This window comes from Chlamydotis macqueenii, chromosome 21, assembly GCF_036417535.1.
Source record: "Chlamydotis macqueenii isolate bChlMac1 chromosome 21, bChlMac1.mat, whole genome shotgun sequence".
In the NCBI taxonomy this organism is placed as follows: Eukaryota; Metazoa; Chordata; class Aves; order Otidiformes; family Otididae; genus Chlamydotis; species Chlamydotis macqueenii.
Window position 1 is genome coordinate 3894436 of NC_141576.1, and position 20775 is coordinate 3915210.

The following is a 20775-nucleotide window of genomic DNA, read 5'->3' on the forward strand; positions in this document are numbered from 1 at the left end:
ATGAGAGCAATTAACAGTGTGTTGGTGAGAACTTGTTAGCATCGCCCTTCACCTTGCTTCTAGTGCCATCTCCTCTAGTCCTGCTGATAGTCCCCCTCACCAGCGACGTGCTATGACTGCAGCCACCTCTGGGTAACTGATTCTAGGGCTGGCAACAACAGCAGCTCCCTTACTGGCCCACGGGATGAGCATCCCGTTTGTCTTTCAGGAGAGTAATTACCTTGGTTGCCGTGCACTTTACATGCGCTACGTCTCACTCCAGCTGCACTTACAGCGTCAAAGGGAGCTGCTGCTGCAGTCCTGGGGAACATCTAACTCTTCAACTGGGCCCACTCCTTTTGCAGGCTACATTGTGGGTGTTGTCTCAACTGAAAGAACAGCCACGCTCACTGAATACTTGCGAGGACCTTAATTCTGGCGTGATTTACTCTTCCTTTAAACCACTGTTTATGTGTTGGTATCAAACTTTCCTTGCAAGCCACTACAGAAGCAGCACAGACATTTGGAAAGCCAGCCGTCTCCCGGGCGTGGTATCATGGATCTCCCATGAGTTGTAGACCACAGTTTAGCCATTGGTCCAAGTCACTTACTCCTGCAGAAATAATGGACAAGAAACAAAGAGAACTGACCTTATGTTCAGGGAATGGATGCTATCCTTGCTATTTGAGAATCTAGCCGTGAGTGGCTGAATCACACAGCCTCAAGCCGCTGAAGAGTAATAGTCACATGAGTTATAGACTATCAGGAAAATTGCTACGTTGCATCTGTGCCTCGTAATGATTATCTAATCATGGTGCTTTCCTGGTGACTACAGGAAATGAAGAACAGTGCTGAGCGAGGTGCCAGCTGGATCCAGTGTTTGAACGAGATTAAACAACCGAGGTGCACGGTTCCAGAACTTGGGCTTAGCTTAGCCAGGAAAGATGGGCATCACATAGAGTCACTCGAGGAGCACTATCTGTGGCTTTATCTGACAGGAGCAGTTCTTCTCTAAATATGTATCAAGCTACCTTAGTGGACATTTATTGGTAACACGCAACTTCGATGGTGTTCCCTGTTTAAAGCCTGATCCTTCTGCTCTGGGAAGTCACTCTGCCATGCTAAGGGGCACAACTCAGCCAGGCGTTGCCGCTCACACAGAGGTCACCGCAGCATTTCTCAATGTCTGGGCTTCCCATGCACCACGACACTTCCCCAGCCGTAAAACGAGATAACATCCTCAATAAAAGACTTACTGGAAGACTGAGGTCACTCTGTCTGTGAAATGTCTTGAGACTGTGATAGAAACAGTTAGAGAAGGATAAAATATAATTACATTTAAAGTATCCCACAGTGAGTTCCCGTCTCGCTTATCTGATGACTCACCGAGGCTCTTTCCTGACAGTACATGATATATATGCTGGAATTTAAATAGCCCAGGCTAGCCCTAGGTGCAAACTACTGCAACAACAAGAAGGCTTTACAGCAAACACCTGCTTCGGCAGCTAGCTGCACGTGGAGCCAGACAAATCAAAGAGCTCCATGAGTTAGCATGGGAAACATCACTTAATGGTGCTGTTTACCACGCTGGGGCATTAATTGCCTAGAGCATCAGGCCTTCTGACTCCGAGGAACACCGTAGGATCCAAAAAGTGGTGCTAGCTAGAGGCCAAAGATTTGTTTGCAATATTTTTTTTTGTTTTTTCCACCACAGAAGGTCTACTAAAGCCCTTCCAGGCCTTATACATGGCCTTTAGACATAGCCCAACAAATCAGAGCTGTAAACCACACCCCAAACATGAACGAAAAGGTAGCACCCCCAGATGTGCTAAGCAGCACGTAATAACGAGCAATCAGCTAGCCTTGGATGAAGGGAAAGAGAGCTCAGAGGAAGCTTGTTGCTCATCGCTTGATGGTTTTTGATTTTGATTTTTTTTTTTTCCCCACCCAGCTTTATCTGGAGGCTTTAGTTTATCTACTGAGATGAACAACACAGAGAATGGAAAGAGTTCTATACTTGGGCAGTGGTGGAGGTAAAGACAAGCCAGGGAAGACTGTAATCAGCAGTCTGGTTTTATGACTCTGTAGTATACTTTGCTTATCTCCACCCTAAGGAGCCTGGCTTGCAAGTTTTTAAACAGCCATGTCCTCAACCGGTTGGTAGTTGCTGTTAGAAATAATCTTTTTTTTCACTACAAATCTCCCTAAATCCCCCCCCATGAAATGAATACATACCCTTCAGAAGATCTCATCACTTCACCCACAATCCTGGACCAGACAGCAATGGTTACTGATGCTGGTAAAATAAGGAGAGGTGATGGTGGGAGGGGTCTGGCAATCGAAAGCTTCCTGATTCAATCACAGTTATTCACTGCAGGTGGGACTGGGGTCCTACCTTAGGTCTCCAGCTGGAGCTGCTGAGACCAGCCCTATGTACAAGGCAACACCCATCCTGCCCAGGTTCCCATCTAAATACACAATGCAGACAAAGACCGTGACCAAAACAGGAAGGCTTAAAATTCCTTTTCTGAATTTTATTTTATTTTATTTTATTTTATTTTATTTTATTTATTTAGAAATGAGCCACAGAAGTCCGTGGAAATTGTTTTCCTCAAGGTCGCGGCGCTTATACCAGAGAGATGTAACTCCCACGTCTCATCCCAGTGTTCCAGTCACATCATCTTCATCCCTGTGTGGCTTAGCAAAAATCAATTTAAAGCAAGTATTTTCAGACTGCTGTTTGCACACCCCTACACAGAGGAGACCTTTGAGAAGCACCTGAGGTGTGCACGTGCAATGCAAGTTCAAGGAACTAACAGCATTAGTAAAGCAACTCTTTCTAATTAGTACCACCCTTCCTTTGAGTGCAAACATGAGCGTATGTGCTCCCAAAACCGATTGCTCCCAATCCTCTGGGATCCACCCAAGACCAGCTGCAGCTCCTGGCATGCTCCGTCTGTTCCTCCAAGAGACGATAAAAATAACAGCGAGCCTCCCACTCAATTTGGGAAGCCCAGCCCTCACCATCATCCCAGCATGGTGCCGGGTCTCGGCACGCTCGGCGCCTTGCGTACCCATCCTTGCTGAGGGAGGAGCGCGCGAGCGTGCGTGGGGCAGCCCAGTTCGCCCCAGGCTCTCAGCTGCTGGGTTGGACTCAACCCGTTCCACGTAGCAGTCACGTTGAGGTCGATGGGAAACCGGCGTCCGAAACTGAAACAGCACCAGTCTTCTCGTGCTGCAGTTCAGCCGTCTCGTCATTGGACAAAGGGCTTAAATCGTGCCTCGGTCTGGCTTTAGGGCATGATCGAAGAGTGAACCAGTGTTGTTCCACTGCCTCCCAGGGCAAAGGGTCTCAGCTGGACCCAAAACAAGGCTTTTGCTCCTCAGCGCGTTACCGAATGTGACATACCCCTATGTCACTGAACCGTCGTTCATTTTGGGCCCAGTTTGCCAAAGCGCTTAAGCAAGTGACTAAGTGAGCAAGACATCTGAAAATCTGATTTACATCCATTCATCAGACATCCTGCGTTGTCAGCTGGAGACGGGGTTTGCTCCCAGCCTCGCTCATCCCCGAACAGCAACATAAATAGATGGGGGCGCGCGCCGTGCCGGCATTGCCGGCCCAGCCTTGTGCGCGGATTGGGATTCCTACGGCACACGCACACGCCGCTGAGGGAGCTACGCCTTCGAGATGCAGCTCTGGGCAAGTTTAGCCTTAACCTGCACTCTCCATTGAGGTGTTTGTCTTCTAGAGTCACCCACAGAGCTCATCCTGAGGGATGCTCTAGACCAGATCCTCACCCACAGAGCTCATCCTGAGGGATGCTCTAGACCAGATCCTTCTAGCTGTGGAGAGATCAGCTAAGCTTGGCTTTAATCGTAAAATTGATTTAAAACTTTGGTAGTTTCAACACGCTTCTCATTCTTAAAAGCCTCCTTTGGGATTTCAGCTCGCTAGAACTGAACACTGTGACCTGAGGTAGAGGAACGTGGAAGAACTGAACTAGAACATGGAATCCAGAGCGAGTTGTACCTGACTGCCACGAACATCTACGGGATTTAGACACGTCTCTGTCCCAGGAGACAAATACAGGTCCAGACATTTTTAGAGTGAAGTTTCTCAACCATTTTTTGAGAAGTGACTTCCTGATAGCATCCTGAAAAAAAAGTCCACAGACCATCTTGTGGTGTTTTTTTTTTTTTTTTAGAAACTGAACCAAGAAAAGCAGTATTTGCAATAAATAAGAGCTAGACTGAATTTTTAATATTTGTCTGTTACCCCCCTCCACTGCCGCACACACACACTTGTTTCCTTATCTGCGCCTGAGTGTAAATACGTTGGCTCTTTTTTTTTTTTTTCTGGATGTCCTTTGAACCGCACAAGGTTTGCAAGCCAAATAATATTTCTCTATGCCCATCACTACCAAATTTGTCTGAATCTTGTTTCTGCTGTTAATCTAAGGCTCAAATTATTTGTTGTTTGTGAAGAAACAAGAGAACAACAACTGCCATTTTTAGGTGCCCTGAAATTTTCTTTCAGAAAATTTGCTGCCCTGCCCGCTACATCAGCACAAACAAGACCAGATCATGAAGCGCGATTAAAAAAAGTCGCCGAACTGTGAGAATTTACCAGAAAGCAGGCGTCCTGCCCCAGTCCAGAGGTGATGATGGCATCAACATTTCTCAGGTGGCTTCCCCGGGGCAGACCCAGGCGAGTGTCCTCGGTCGCTGCCCCTTATCAGGAGCATTCCAGCCTGCCCTGTTTGTCATAGAAACCGGCCGGAGCGGGAGCGCGCCCGCAGCCAATGGAGTGATTCAGCGGTGATGGGGAAAGGCAGGTGGAGCAGGTCCGTCACCTCCAGACAGGAAGGTATAAAAGATACTTGAATTACCGCGGCAGGGCCACTCGTACGCGGGGAGCTGTTAGAGGTGACTTGTCCTGTCAGATCTATCGTGCTGGGAAACAACGCGGGAAGCTACCGGCGAGCTCAAATACCGGAAGGCGGCTTATAAATACAAAAGACCCTGGGCCTCTGGAGAGAAGACTCTTTGGGGTAGAAATCAAGAGCCCAGAACATGCTTTCCTCCTGCTGAACGAGCTCTGAACAGGTATTTATAGCCTTTCATCTGCCGTACGCCTCTTGACTTGCTGCGAATCCAGTTGCTCCGAGTTAAAGATACCATTAGGGAACGTTGCAGAGGCCGCTATCTTAACGACGTGTTCTCTTTTGTCGGGTTTTATCTCGTCAAAAGAAGTTTTCTAGAACTTGTTGAGTGGTAAAAAGTACTTAACTACCAGTTTTAAATCTGAGTTTGTGCGTCTCTCCTGAATGGTTTAGTTATTTACTGGTGTTCCCAAAGTTTCTGGAAAGGCCAGGTTGTCAGGGAGGTAAATAGCTGTGGGGTCTGAGGAAACGCAGTTTGACTGTGGAGGTCTGAGCAAATGAAGATATTGTCTTGTATTTTATTAAAAAAAAAAAAATGATCGTATAGTGGAAAAAAAAAAAACAACAGAAAAACAAACCAGTGAAAACCCCAAACCCTAACTAATTGAGGTTCCACACTGCGTGTCTTCACCGGGACCCCCCAGCTTTAGTGCCTGGCTCTCATTTAGTGGGACAGCACTGGTGCCCAGGAGAAATCTTGGTCCCTGCCTGTGCTGCTGCCCAAACCCAATTTAACTTGCTGAGCATCAGCGCTACGGCCACGCACCACAAGACGCAAGAAGCAGGCAGAGATGGACCGGTTGGAACTAAAACTGCCTTTCCCACGCCTTGGCTCGGTGCCCTCATTCTTCCTGTCTTCCCAGTTTGAGCCAACTGCCTGTGCTATGCCTGATCAAGGTGCCGTGCAACACCAAGGTGTTGATAAAAATAAGTATAGTCTAAATATATTACAACAATTTCCGACAAACGCCCCGAGCCGAGCGACGGGAACGAACTGGGCCGTGGGGGATGGAGTTCTGCAAAAGAGAAGATTTGGTAAAAAAAACCAAACCAGGGGTTTCCCTCATCTCTGTGCCAGCCTGGGCTTAGATTCGTAACTCACCAGCATCTGCCCGATTGCGCTAAAACATGCATGGGGCAGCCAGGAAAAAAAAAAAAAAAAATTAAAAGAACATTTCAACTTGCTGAAAAGTGTGAATAATCTGCGAGGGAAAATTAACTTGAGAAGAGGCTTCAGAAAAATTTCTTAATTTAGAATAAGAGACGAAAAAGGAGGAAGGTTTTTAAAGCTGCTTTCAGCTTTGGGGAGAAAGGGGAGAATACTTCATCCTTAGAGCAGGGAGACCCTCTGTGCAAGGTGAGGAACAGGCAGGCTTCCCGCTACCGTAAATTCGCCGTTTACGCCGAGGCGTTGGCGTCTCTGGCCCGTGCTGGCGAGCCACTGCTGGATTGGCTGCGGACCTGTAATTACAGCAGCAATCTGAACCTTTCTGGCTTGTCAGCCGTCAATCTCCCGGCACAAAGAATCAAGCCTGGCTGGTTCAGTGACTCATCCTGCAGCGATGTTCCTCGGGCGCACAGCATCAGGGCCATGGCGGGGAATTTCCTCCGGCTAAACGCGTGCTTTTGGGTAAAAGCGCTCCGCAGCTGAGAAGCCGTGTATCTGAGTATCGGAGTGTGTGGGAAGCTGCGTGCCGAGCCTGGGATAACTGGAATTAAAGGTGATGCCCGGGCTGTAAACCAATTTGCAGGAAGCGGCGTTACTTATCCACGCGAGCCCAGGCTCCTGCTTGCGCGCCACAACAAAGCAGCGAGCGCACGGCAGCACGGCTCGGGCACGGCTGGCACTCCTCCAGGCCTGGGGATGGGGGAGAACCGCGTTTCCCTAGGGTAAGCGGAGCAACAAGGAAATGGTGGAGAATTCCCCTTGTTCTGCCACCAAGGCCATTTCCTCCAGCGTCGCTTTTCTTGCTGCGTCACGGTGACAAGACGGAGATACTCCTTGTGCTGCTTGGGGCGGAGGATGGAACAAAACTTTGCAAGATAACAGGGTTTCCTCACCTCCCTTGGGTTCTCCTGTGACCCGAGGGAGTCCCGATCCCGCTGCTGGTTTTAAAATAGAGGCAGGCAGATTTAGATTGGATATTAGGAAAAAATGTTTTACGATGAAGGTTGTAGAGCACTGGCCCAGGTTGCCCAGAGAGGCGGTCGATGCCCCATCCCTGGAAACATTCCAGGCCAGGTTGGCCGGGGCTCTGAGCAACCTGATCCGGTTGGAGATGTCCCTGCTCCTTGCAGGGGGGTTGGACTGGGTGGCCTTTGAAGGTCCCTTCCAACCCTAACCATTCTATGATTCTATGATTGCAGCAGCATCCTTGGGTGGTGCCTCACGTGGTGCTAGGCAGCGTGCAGAACCATGAGTCAAGGCACAAAGCACACCAAAGAAGAGATTCAGCCCACCCCCACCCCCCCATATCTCCACAACTGAACGGTGTTATCTGTCTCTTAGGCCTTGCTCATGCTGCCACCATAATCTCTGAGTGCCTCCCAGACTAATAGACTGCCATAGCGAGGTCCCTACTTGACCTCATGGAGTCTTCTGCTCTCCTCCCTGCTCAGGTGTCGGCGAGCACCAGCTGGGGTAGGTTTGTGTTGTTTTGGGGGTTTCTTTTTCCTCCCCAGAGGGAGACACATACGGGGAAAGACTGCAGCTGTCTATAATGCCGTGGTGGTTCTGGTGGAAAGGCTTTGGCTGGATGGTGGATCTCTGCCGGTTGCTTGCTTCTTTGCAGGATGTTTAACTTCACCTTCGGTACGCAGCTTCCGGCAGGCTACCTGTGTCATTCTCACCTCTAGCAGGGATCTGTTCCAGGCTCAGGATGCAGCAGGAGCCACGGACTTGCTTTTTGTTCTTTTTAAGTGGTTAAACATAGGCCTGGTGATGGGTGTCCTCACATTGTTTAAAATGAAGGCTGTGGTTTTCTTCTCTTCTAGAGTCTCCCAGGGCTCTGTTTATCTCCCCGGGCTCCGTCATGTCGTGTTTCACGCACCTGTGGCACTCCAACACACCAGACTCTCCCACCAGCCCAGTCCCTGCATCTCCAGGTGAAATCCCCATCCCCATCAGCCCCATTGTTATCACCTCCCCAGGAGATGGCAAGAGGAAAGCGAGGTCCCCGACCGACAAGCCAGGTTCTCCAAACCCAACGTCTCCGAAGCCAACCTCCCCTGTTGAGTGTTCCATTTGCTTCAACACCTATGACAACACCTTCAAGACGCCCAAGCTGCTCCAGTGCTCCCACGTTTTCTGCCTGGAGTGCGTGGCCCGCCTGAGCACGGGGCTTCCCCCAAACCAATCAGAGGACCAGCTCCCCTGCCCCTTCTGCAGGCAGCTCACCAGCATCCCTCTGGAAGGTGCCCCAGCGCTCGAGACCAGCAAGGAGCTCCTCGCCACGCTGCCCCCCGAACTGCAGCAGGAGAAGGTTCTCTGGATGGAAGGGACAAAGCTCTGCTGCCGTCAGTCATCCGATGACCCTGAGAATCCAGACTCGTGTATCTCCATTGACGTCGCCATGAGCAAGCCGGAGAGTCCGGAGGCCCCCCCGACAGGGTTAGCTGGGAGGCTGTCCCGCTGCGACATGTGCGATGACTGGAAACGCATCCTCCTCCTCTCCGCCTTGATCATCATCCTGTTCTGCATCATCCTGTGGCCGGTCCAGTGCGCCCTGAAGACGGGGAACCTCCGCTGCTTCACAAGGACCGTTGCCATGAGCAGGCCGGAGTATCTCCCCCCGAAACACACCACTGCGGCCGCCCCGGTGACACAACTCCCTTTCCAGTAGCAGCCAGGCAAGCCCCTCTCTCCCGTCTAGCGGGACCGTTGGCTCCCGTCCCGCAGCACGCCGGGAACGGGGCCCGCTGCCCTGATGGCATTGCTCGGTTCGCTGGCAGACCCCCGCGGCACACTCCCCGCACTTGAACGCACGCATCCAACTCCAGCAGCTTTGCTGAAATACTCGCCAGCCAAGCTGTCTCCGGCCCAGGAATGCTCTGAGGAGCTACCTCAGCATCCTGCTGCCAAACCCCTCCACGGAAACCAGAGCCTTGAAGGCATCAGACACGTTTCTAGGGCTGTTTGCCTCAAGCGGCACGTGGCCGTGTGCTGTCCTGGCTGGATACCGGACCGCAGTGGGTGCAGTTCCTCCAACTCCCTTAGGGAATAAAGGGCTATTTTCACCAACTGAAGGATCGACATGATTATTCCTAAGAAGAGCTGGGATTGGGAGGGTAAAGACGCATCAAAGTCGCATAAGCAGATGAAAACTGTCCTTATTCCACCTGCTTGAAACCGTTGGGTTGGGTCAGTGAGTGTTGGAGGTGTTGATGCTGCCTCCTGCTGACAAAAGGTGGATCTGTCACCGCTAACTCCCTGATGAGCTTTTGAACACAACAAAGTAGCCATTCCCCTGGTTTTTCCTAAGATGATGACCCATCCCCTACCTGCAAAGCAATTTTGAACGCGAGGGGTGGGCTCTGTTAGGCACACAGACACAGCTCTGCCCCCCTGCCCCGCGAGTGACTGCACCAGCGAGCCTCACTCATCTTTCTCACTGGCCAACTGTGAGAAGCTCCATCTTTTGACAGCTTTACCCTTTAAATCTTAAAATGTGTCAGTGTTAAGACACAGGCCAGTTGCTTACACCATATTTTTATTTAATGCAGTGATCCCTGACCGTGATTAACGACAGCCTTCATGATGAAGGCGGCTCCCAACTCAATGTTTTCTATTCAAACGCATGGATGTGAGACAGTATTGTATGTACGTACCACACGTGTATGTATTAAATTATCTTTTATACAACCCAAGGTGTCCATCTGTGGCAATTACTCCATGTTTCCCTTCTTACTTGCAGTCAGAGGTGGTCACTTAGTCCTGAGCTCAGCTGCATTCCCAGATTACGGTAGCTACCCCAGGTGACACACCTGGACCCGCGCGCGTGGACAGATGATCCTGTAAATTCACACTCACTAGCATCCAGGCAGGGTTGTCCCAGGTGCGACTTCCCTCCGCGTTCTCCTGATTTGACCTGAAAAATGAGAAGCTGCAAAGGCTGCTCAGCTTTTGCTTCTTCCCAGCTGGATGAAAGATGCTTCCCCATCTCCCTTTCAAGAAAATCTAATTTGAAATAGAAAAGGCCAAGGCAACGGCAGAAGTAACTCAAGGCTGTTGCTATGCAAAACCTCCACGGAAAGCTGCTGTGTGTGCCGTATCTGCAGCGCCGTGGCTGCTCAGCCGCAGGCTGGGATTATCGGCGCCAGCCAGATCCGTGGAAACGATGCCAGGCACTGCGCCAGCTCCTGCCAAAGCCGTTTGGGCTTGACAGGGATTCTCACTTGTACCATCCCGTCCGTTCCCCCGTGCCCGCCACCGAAAGGACATCTTCACAGCACCGATTTAAGTGCGTTCTTGGAAAAAAATGACCCGCCAAGACTTAAGGTGGAGGAGGCACTTCCATTTCACGCGAGGTGCGTTGGGACTAAGCCCGGCACATAGAGGCTAGCGGAGATGAAGCGCTTTGTCATGACATCTTTGTTACGGTTCAGTTCCCCAAAAAGCAAACTACTTAGAAAGAAAGGAAAAAAAAAAAAAAAAAAAGAAAAGCCTTGAGAATATTCAACATTTATTAAAAGTGCAATAAAAATAAACAGTTCTCCTGTCCCTATGACAAGGGATCAGAGAGACCAGCCAGGAAATACAGCCAAGGGACGGCGTTGTGCTTTTGTCCAACCCCTTCCGCTCAACGCTTGGAGCCGGCGCTCCAGGCACTAACACCCCAACCACGCAGCAGGTCCATCTGGTCCCAGAGACCCGGGAGGACGTGGACACCAGCCCCAGACGTGCGCTGGAGGTTCAGGCCCTGGCACTCAGCCCCAGGGCTCCCCACGGAGCGCGTCTCCAGACACGGATGGATCCTGCAGGAAGGGGTTCGTTGGCAGGACTATCTGCAGACCTTAGGGCTGGAAGAGCGGGAAGCACTGGCAGTCACAAGTCAAGACTCATCGACGGAGCTGGAATACTCCGCTCAGCGACACACTCATCTTCGTGGCACTGGTCAGGTCACACGCACTCCTACAACACCCCTACTCATCAGACACACCGCTTGCCTTGTCGTGTAGTTGCAGGGGGAAATAAAGAGGTCACACAGCAAGGTAATGGCAGGGCTGCATCAAGCTTAGAGGGGCCCAGCTCAAAAAGTTCAGCCCAGATTGGTATCCCGGGCTGCTCCTCCCTAGGGATGGCTAAAAGCACCGCGCACAGCCAAAGCTGCTTCCCTGCTCTCCAGCACCCGTCAGGTGGGACTTCACTCAGCTCAACACTCAGATCCACACCAAGACGGGGACGCTCTGTCTCAGAACACAGTTCTGCTAGGAAACCCGCATGCGGAGCGGCTAGCAGGCTCCTGGGCACGCGTGCATCTGCCGTGCTTTGGCAGGGCTCGCAGAAATCCAGAACCGGTAGAGCCAAAAGGAAGCGTGGGAAGAAGAATCAACAGAGGTGCAAATACCTGGGTCCAGGCAGCGCTCTCTATTTCTCACCCTCACAGGCAGCAAAGGTATTCCAGGATTTAGTCTAAAAACACTTCTAGCTTAGAAATGACTGACCTAAGGAAAACAATGAAGTGTACTAAGGTTTTACTAACGCCCGAAGCGGGCAACCCTGGGAAAGCTCCTAAGGAAATAGTCACTTCCGCTCCTTGTAACAATTTGTGTGTAAAAAATAAGAATCTTAAATTAAAAAAAAAAAAAAAAAAATTAAAACTGAGCCTTGATGCCCTAAATGAATGTCCAGAGGCACTTCCACATAAATATCAACCTACTGATACAGGGGAGGATGGGGCGAAATCCTTCTCATGAATAAGTTAGGTCAAGGCACGTTCTCAGACGCAGGCTCTGGTTGCTTCTTGCAGTCAGCTGCTTTCCTCCTCGCTGAATCCAAGGTGCTTGGGAAAGGCAAGACGGGCAAAAAAAAAAAAAAAAATTGTCCGCAATCGCAGAACTTGGGAAGGGTGGACGTAAACACTGTAAATCCTGCACTGCAAAAGAAGAAAGAAGAAAGGTGGCTTGGTTTGTGACAGGGAGAGAAGTGCGTTGGTACGGTTACAGGGCCGAGACGCACCCGGCGTGTGAAGTCTCTCCTACGTGTTTGCACACATAGCACGGTCTCGTTCGAGCCTGACAGCTTCCTGACACAACAGCCCAAAAAGCAGATCTCCCTCCAAGCTGGTAATGTCATAAATGTGTTTCCCTCTTGAGACCTCAGCCCCGTTTCCCCCCATTCTCCCACCAGCAGCTGGCCACAGCCACATCTTCAGGCTCCGTCAAATCCCACCAAAGCGTGGCTGCCTTCCCGGACGCGGGCAGGGCCACGGAGCTGAAGAGGAGCCGGGTCAAACGCAACGCAAGCAGCCGGCGGTGACGCTCTCGGTTAATCGAGGGAAGCATTCCCACCCGCACGGCCTCCGCACAGCTCACCTCCGGCTCCTTTATCGCCCTGTGTTACTCATCCCTGAAACCTTTGGGCTTTTGATGTTAAGGTTCTCGTAGACGGAAGCTGACTCATCATCAACCCTGTCAAGAAACAAAGCCTTGTTATTAACAGCCTCCCTGCTCTGGATCTTTTCCCACAGGCAGGTGGCCAGTGGGAAACGGGTGATGGCCAAGCCAAGCAACCTTTTTCCATCTCCACTCTAACACCCACTGCTCTGCTCCTGCCCAGCCATCTCTCCTTTTAACCAGTCCTGCAATCCAAGGTGCCCAAAAGCTCTGATATTCCGTAACTGACACGCATCCCTACTCGCTCACCTTCAACTTGTCACCCTCTCCATCACCCACTGGTAGCCCATTACGTGGGGCAAGAGGGAAAGACATAATTTGGGGGATTTTAATCTCTGCTTTTGTAAGGAACTCATGCTACTCAGCACACACTCCCTCTCCACGCGGGCACAAATCCACCTCCCACTGCTCTCTTCTCTACTTCCTTCAGATTTTGCTGTAAAAATCAGCGGCAGTAGCAGTTTCACTCTCTGCCTGGTTCTCCAGAGACATCCCAAGGATACGGAGCACTACTGGCTAAAGGCCGGGATCTATTTCCTCCTCCCCTCTCCACCAAGCAAGGTGGGCTGCCACCACCGCTGCCGACAGCGCGATGGGAGCCCCTGTTTGTTTTTAGCCGTTGCCATACGGTAGCCAGCAACCGGTCAGGTTCCAGGTATGGAAGAGGCTTTACCAGCCTTTACCAGGCTGGTAAAGGATGAACACCGGGGCCTTTGCTCAAGCTGTCCTCCCTACGGCTGCGGATGTTCTCAGCCCTGGCAGAGAGAGATTCAGCTTACGCAGACGGGGTCCGCGGCGAAGGGGGCTGCGCTTTGGCTCTGCCTTTTTCCAGCGGGGAGCAGCCGATGTTCAAGTAGTCTCGCTCTTTCCTTTTATTCCTCTGAAAGAGAAAGCAAAGACAATAAAATCCCACTCCAGGCAGATACAGAAGAAAGCCTTCCAAGCTCCCACATGCGGGAGCAGTGGGTGTGGGTTCATTTCCACGTGTTCAGGGCAGTATTTCACTTCTGGGGAGGAGGTGGGAGCGGAAGCGGGGTTTGGCGCGGGCCAAGGTCTGCCCTTGCTTTTCCAACCGAGCCGAACGGGACTCACCTGTTCTTCTTCCAGCCTCTTCTGCTCAGCCTCGATGTACTGCTGGACCGCCATGTAAACAAACTTGTACTGCGCCTCGGTCTGCACCATGCCCGACCGCTGCCTGCGTACCATCTGGATAGTTTTGGGGATGTCGATATCGCAGTCCAAACCTGCTCAAGAGCGAGACGGCGAAGTTTTGGGAGTGGGAATTAGGTTGAAAAATTATTTTCTTCAGGCAACTTTGAAAGCTTTCAGTATCTTGCTGCACACTGTGTCAGCGAAGCCTCAGAATATTGTGAAAGGATTTGGTGCATCTCTGTGCCTTAGGAGTTTTGGTGTGGGTTTTTTTTTTTTTTTTCTTTTTTAACCCTGCCAGAGCACCTTGGACTGAGAATGGTTGAAGCAGGGCTGACTCGCTTGGAGCAAGGGGAGGAGAAGGGAATTAGGTCTGTTCTACAGCAACTTCCTACGGATCCAGACTTACCACCCTTGCATGGTTTATGAAATAGGTACAGCCATTGCTGAAGAGGGTCCGCCTGCCTCAAGGCTCCTGCACCAGACCCAAAGATTTCATGGAGAATTCCATAACAGCTCTAGAATTCCGGGTAAGGGTGACAGCCCCTCTACCTGAAGAGTTTGGAGGACTTATTTCCAAAAGGCCTACTGGAGTTACAACCCTACTGAACCTGTTTTCCCCTGCCCTGCCCTCAATAAAACAGGGATGTCCAGGAGACCTTGATGCCACCGAGGACTCTCCTGCGCCACGTTGCTGAAAGCATCTCCCTTACGCGAGGGCTGTCCACCTGCATGCCCATCTGGGGACGGTTAAGCCCATGCGTTGTTGTTTTCCAGACAAGTCAAACTCATTGCTTGGAGATCACGTACCCACCGCTTACACAAGAGCAGGGTTTATCCCGTAACCGGTCAGAGCAAGGCAACCAGCGAAAGCCACGGGACGGACAGGGAGACGTACCTTGCCTGTGAATAATATCCACCAGAATATCTATCACGATGATGGTGCCTGTGCGCCCTATTCCAGCACTGGGAAGAGAAAAGAAAAAAAAAAAAGTAATTGTAGGAAGAAACATTCCCCAGTTAGCCAGCTCAGCTCCCGCGCTCATCTGCACGCCCGGTCCATCCTGGGCAGATTTGGCACGGCTGCTGTAAGATAAACCCAGCCAAATTCTGACCCAAATTGGGAGATCTGAGTCTAACAGGCTAGAGCTACAGCTAGAGCTACCAACCCCAGATCAGGCCTGCTCCTCCCTGCGCTGTCACCAGGGAGGAAGGCTGCATTTTCCCCGTGTGTACTTAAATCCCAGTTGCCCGCCACCAGCTCACGCGATGACCCAGCCGCAGGTGCAACCAAAAAGAAGGGACGCATCTTTATTACCCATCCCCACCGCAGTGCCCCGCTGACGGCCCACCGGTTCGTACCTGCAGTGCACGACTATCGGCCCCGTGTCCGGAATGCTTCGCTGCGCCCGATTCACTTGGTCCAGAAAGCTCAGAACCCCTCCTGGTTCATTGGGCACCCCGTGGTCCGGCCAGCTAAAATACTGATAGTGCTTCACCAGCCTTGGGCGCTCGTCCTGCAAGGAGCAGAGACCCACCACCCACCCAGTCAGAAACCCCCTGCTGCTGGGAGGCTTCTCCTTCCTCTCTTTTTATCAAAACTGGGGCAAAGTGGGCCAGAACTTAAGTAGTGGGACCATTAAGTAAAATAAAAAACCCCAAAACACCCCAAAAACAGCCATGGAGGACTCACCCTGTCCGTCCGCAAGATCTCCAGCTCCCGCAGGTAGTAGCCCTGCGCCTCACGCTCGCTGACGTTCCGCACGCAGATGCAGCCGTACTCCTTGGCGCAGCTCTTGTCCGGCCAGTACCGGAAGCATTTGTTCTGCAGGACACCCGAGAGTCGCCCGTTAGTGGGGACCGGCGAGCTGGAGGATGCACCCCTGGACACCTCGCTCAGGGACGCTGCGGCATTCGAAGGGTGCGCAGCAGAGGTTCAGAGGAGAGCCACGCACCCCCAGCACGTCCTTTGAACTGGGGATGTACCAGAAAGGACCATTCCTACACGTGTGACGTGATCCCCAGGGGAATCTCCCTGGCTTGCTTTGCCAAAGGCATAGGCAATGACCAAACCAATGTGTCAAGACTATCTCCTGCGCCAAATCTCCATCCCAAGGGGCTGCGTAGGCTGTCCTATGCCCCTCCTGTCCTCCAGCCCATCCCCGCTTTGCTACAGGGGCTTTGCCAACACAAAAGAAGGATCGTGAAGGCTATCTTTATCTCCTCTTTGCACTAGGCTGCTGCAACCCGCCCCCCCCACCATTCCTAAGCAAAGCCACCAGTGCCAATCACAACCAGCTCCTCTCGTTCCCAGGGAAGGCTGGTAAATGGCTCCGCATGGAATTTCACCGTGTTCCTTGTCCCCCACCAACCCACTCCTAGCGAAACACGTACGGGTGGCACACAGGTTGAATAATGACTTTTGTCCCTCACACAGCTCGCACCCGGCCGTCGAGCTTGCTGTAACAAGCACGAGGCCTCCTCTCTCTTTCTCTCTGCCACCTGCAGTTCCCCAGAGCCCTGAAGTCACTCGAGGAACTCCCCGTTGGTATTTATGGGATTGGGGAGAGTGGCTGTGCAGAGCAAAGCGGGATGTTTCTTCCATGAAGAAGAGAGAGGCTGAGAGAGTCGGGGCTGCTCAGCCTGGAGAACAGGAGGCTCCAGGTAGACCTGATAGCAGCCTTCCAGTACCTCAAGGTGGGGCTACAGGAAAGATGGGGAGAGACTGTTCAGCAGGGCCTGCTGTGACAGGACAAGGGGTAACGGTTTCAAAATAGAGGGAGGGAGATTTAGATTAGGTATTAGGAAAAAAATTTTTACACTGAGGGTGGTGGAGCACTGTCCCAGGTTGCCCAGAGAGGTGGTGGATGCCCCATCCCTAGAAACGCTCAAGGCCAGGCTGGATGAGGCTCTGAGCAACCTGATCTGGTTGGAGATGTCCCTGCTCCTTGCAGGGGGGTTGGACTGGATGACCTTTGAAGGTCCCTTCCAACCCAAACTATCCTATGATTCTATGAAGAGCTAAAGAAACATGAATGAAATGAACAAAATGAAAGCCAGCCAGGGACAACTTCACTAGCTAGCAGGTAACTTTCAGGCTTGGGGACATCACCCTACAAGTGCTCACCCTGCCCCGCTCCACCTCCTTGGTCGTCATCACAATGACGTGACTGTTCTCTTGGTACACCATGGCCCAGAAGTCGTTCACTGTTGTCTGCAGGCAGCCCTGGGTGGCTATATAGATCTTGCAGTGCTCCGAGTTCCTTCCATCTTCAGGGATGCTCTGAGGAGCAAAGGAGAGGGGGGGGGGGCGGAAAAAAGCCAATGATGCTGGAGTGAGGAACTGAGAATCGCTTTAGCAGCAAAGCCAGCGCACCTCACCACACAGGATTTCTGAGCTAGCCAGTTTTCCTCTGTTCGTCAGTGGCAAGCTTCGACAGAGCTGCCGGCAGAATGGTCTGCCTGCCTCCAGAGACCCTTATGCTGCTGTAACGCAGGTTACTGCGCGACAGACTGCTGCCAGCAGAAGTTGCAGGTGGACGTGGCTGGAATGAAGCCACCTTGAAGGTTTCCCAAAGGCTGGTGCTTAAGTGCCAGAGCAGCATTGCTGGAAAAGCAGCTTCAAGCAGCTCATAGCTGATGGGTGACCATTATAATTTGACCTCAGAAATAATGTTCGGTGACAGAGAGCCTGAGTCAGTCCTTTAGGACCTCCTGAACAGGCAAGGACAGGAGGGGATTGAGATAAACTCTTAGACAGGGGCAAATAGGACGTGGTAGAATGATGAGATCCCTCAGGATACAGCAGAAAAACCCAGTGTTTGGCCTGGACCCAGTGGAAGACACTGGTCCTGACAGGCCTTTCCCTCAAGACTTTACTGCCCTTGCCCACCAGAAACACAGCACTGGGCTGAAGACAGCCCCCACATGGCATCTTCCCTTTCCCAAGTACCTTGATATAGTTGGCGTTGATGTAGTCTGACCCAGGCACGCTCTCGTCTACGTCTCGGAGTGCCACCCGCGTGGTATCAACTGAAGGAGAAGAGAGTCCAGAATGAAGACGGGAGCGGGGAAAGTCACAATGCCCCTCGGCAAGGGCTGCCACAAGGCTCCTACTCTGAAGTCACACGGGTAACTACTGCAAAAGAGGGCGTAAGACGCTCTCCTGATGAGATTTAGCAGCTCTCCACACCACCTGGCTCACAGCTCTGCTGCCAGTCTAGTAACGTGGATGGACATCAGCGATACACAGTGTTGCGGACTAACCTGAGCTCAGGTTTCTCCAGTATTTCCTTTGGAGGCTCTACCTCTGGCTCCACACGGCTTTTGAACTACACTTGAGCTCCCACAGCACAAAGAGAGGAGAGCAATTTACCAGTTTCCCACGCCAAACGGAAGGACCAGGTTAGAAAGGGGATGGAGAACGCCGTGAATGAACTGGACCACTCCACCAGCACCTCTTCCCAACTCAGATCAGAAAGCTCTGGAGGGTTAACCAGCCCAGAGAAGGCTGCAGAAAATCGTGGTGGAAAAAAAAAATTAAACCAGTATTCACTGTCTTCTTACAGGGAAGGATGTTCTTGTAGCGATTCTTAGCCTTGTTCTCGGGTCGCTGTCCCTCCTTCCTGGGGTAGAGGAGCTTGCACTCCTGCTGCTGCAGCATCTGTGGGGCAGAGCACAAAAGAATGAACTGTTCTGGGCGGACAAGGGGGCTCGGAGGCAAAGGAAGGGCTCTTTCGAGAGGCTGCTTGGCTTCCTAATGCTGGGAAGAGCAGAGGGAGTGCCGGCAGGAAGGGAAAGGGAGCCAAGAAGCAGCTTGATGAGAGAGTTAATGGGGGGAGAAGGTACAAATCCCAGCAGGGAACAAAAGGCACGCAGTTCTAGGATAAGGAAGGAAAAATTGCCTCAGATGTGAGGAAAAAAAAACAGTGAAAAAAGGAGCAGGAAGCCACACAGTTGAACACAGAAAACAGGGAAAGGAGAAACAGTGTTGAGAAGAGATCCTCAGTGCTGGAAAACCACAACACTCCCGTGCAGATAAGATGTTCTTCACCCACAGACACAAGTGGGACGGAGCACAGGAGCATCCCGTACCTCAAACTCTTCCCAGAAGCCTTGCTTGGCCTTCTCACTGTGATCTGCCATTTTGTTCAGCTCCCTCACTCTGTTTTCAATGTTGGCTGCATTGATGCGCGTGGCATTGAACGGCTGAAAGAAAGGTGAAGACAGAACAGAAATCACTTTCAATAACAGAAAGATGGATAACTTTCCCCTTGGAAAAAACCCAAACCAGTTCCCGAATCCCTAGAGGTATTGGCAGGAGTTGGGTCCATTCCTGAGGTCTTGAGTGCGGGGCCAGGGATCTCCCCAGCAAGCATGAACCTGGACAAGCGGGATGTTCTAGGGGCAGGGAGTTCCCAAGGAGCAGGGACAGATCTGTGCACTCCCCCAGGAGTTTGGGCAAGCCCAGAACCCACAAACACGTGCCAGAGCAGCTATTACCTGCTTCAGGTGAACCACAGCTCCAGATTTCTCCACCATGGGGTTCTTCTTATAGTGCTCCACCAGGTCCGTGAGCGTGTCAAACCTCTCTCCTCCTCCCACGTCATACTTGCCGTCTGGCTGCAGGAGAGGATGACAAAACCACCGCGAGACTCGAACGCGCGGTTCCCAGCCGGGTCACCCACCCAGCGCCTGTCGCAAGGTGAGTGGGGACAACATGTTTCCCACCTGGTAGTGGATCATCACGTGGGTCACATGTGGTTTTCGGTCTCCCGTCTCCATCTTATCCTCATTTGTCAGCACGGACAATACGAAGTCTCCTGGTTTGCTCTGGCTCTCCCGTACCAGAAAGCTACCTGGTTTCCCCTTCTCTGTCAGAAGCTTCTCTGCCTCCCTGCCAGTGAGGTGCCCATGGTACCACCTTGGGGAGCAGCGATGGAGAGCAAGGTCAGCTCAGAGATGCTCAGAGCATTGCCTTTAGACCAGAGCTATGCTCACTGCTGGGACGGTGTTGAAGGGAAACCCATTTCCAGGCTCCCAATCCAACTGCGTTCCCAGCTGCCGTGACACCGGCTTGAGTTGTCTGAGAAACAACTCCAACACTTTGCAATGTCACATCAATACCTCAGCCTGAGGCTGGAAGTGTCAGGACTTTGCTCGGTCCTCCAGCCAAACGTGAAATGGCAGCAGTGATGCCGCGTGATGGTTTTTTTTTTGTCACTTACGGATAGCTTCCAACGAAGCTGTCAGAACAACGATTCTGGCAGGTCTTACGGCTACATTCTCCTTTTTTTTTTTTTTTTTTTTTTAATATGGAAGAAAAAGCAGAACAGTCTGAGTCGGCAGTATCAGACACAGAGCATGGACAACACTGACCGGGAACGTCACACTGACGCAGTTTGGGAAGGATTTTCAGACGGGTCCTCTCCCAGCTGTGGGTACAGCTGCTCCCCTCCCGGGTCTCTAACTCAGCTCAGCTCCGGCTGAGGGAGAACAGAAGCGTTCTGGACACTTGTCTGGACTGAGAAAACCAGGTTCCCCACCGAGCCCAGGAGGCTTCTCCCCTTCCACCCCTGCCCGCAGCCGCGTCTCCGGCCAGCGGCGATTACAGCGTGCGGAGGTTTGTGCTCAACCCTTCCCAAGCCTCGCTGCTTGGCTGCGAGCCGCTCCACCTCTCCATCTGAGGTGGTACACCCTGTTTCTCCATTTTAATCTCTCATAATCCTTTCTCTTGGCCTGCTGACACACTTACGCTGCAGCCCCAGCGAAACGCAGGCTATCTTTCAACTGGCTGGGTCAGAAACCCGGAGCGGCCTGGCCACGATGCCTTGGGGTTAAGCACCCAGTCATCTGCCCATTCCTGAGCCTGTCCAAACCCAAATCGCAGCTCTGTCCACCTCATGGGCTAGCACTCCACCACAGCCTTCCCCGGACACAAATAACAGTTTGGAGTGAAGCAGAGGTTTGTTTTGCCTGGAAGCCTTCGATCCCCACACTCCATTGCTCAGCTCGTGGCTCCGGGCAGATGCCACGGGTCCCACTTGGACAGCGCTGGCTCCTGGCCGGCCAGCCAAGCTGCCAGGAA

General features: G+C 52.0%; 2 protein-coding genes across 2 annotated transcripts in view; one reads left to right on the plus strand and one right to left on the minus strand.

Moving 5' to 3' along the window:
• Positions 1-7514: 7514 nt before the first annotated feature.
• On the plus strand, positions 7515-8767 carry RNF223 (ring finger protein 223). The gene is made up of 2 exons (XM_010124009.2): positions 7515-7566; positions 7920-8767. Exons 1-2 carry the CDS (start codon positions 7515-7517, stop codon positions 8765-8767), a joined length of 900 nt encoding a protein of 299 aa, XP_010122311.2.
• A 1822-nt stretch (positions 8768-10589) lies between these two features.
• The window catches only part of LOC104482511 (tyrosine-protein phosphatase non-receptor type 11), a 41677-nt gene continuing 31491 nt past the window's right edge, over positions 10590-20775 (minus strand). Inside the window, exons 4-16 of the mRNA XM_086764631.1 lie at positions 19419-19611; positions 19191-19310; positions 18783-18896; positions 18255-18351; positions 17641-17720; positions 16816-16971; positions 15382-15513; positions 15051-15205; positions 14587-14654; positions 13632-13783; positions 13319-13419; positions 12459-12554; positions 10590-12019 (exon numbers count right to left, since the gene is read on the minus strand). Of these exons, the coding sequence (XP_086620757.1) occupies positions 12470-12554; positions 13319-13419; positions 13632-13783; positions 14587-14654; positions 15051-15205; positions 15382-15513; positions 16816-16971; positions 17641-17720; positions 18255-18351; positions 18783-18896; positions 19191-19310; positions 19419-19611 (1453 nt within the window). The 3' untranslated portion in view covers positions 10590-12019; positions 12459-12469. The remainder of the gene's footprint in view (positions 12020-12458; positions 12555-13318; positions 13420-13631; positions 13784-14586; positions 14655-15050; positions 15206-15381; positions 15514-16815; positions 16972-17640; positions 17721-18254; positions 18352-18782; positions 18897-19190; positions 19311-19418; positions 19612-20775) is intronic.

Bases quoted from the DNA above. Each gene is read 5' to 3' on its own strand.
- RNF223 (XM_010124009.2), top strand. From the start codon at position 7,515: ATGGAGTCTTCTGCTCTCCTCCCTGCTCAGGTGTCGGCGAGCACCAGC. The intron at 7,567-7,919 runs GTAGGTTTGTGT...CTTCTCTTCTAG, and splicing joins GTCGGCGAGCACCAGCTGGG to AGTCTCCCAGGGCTCTGTTT.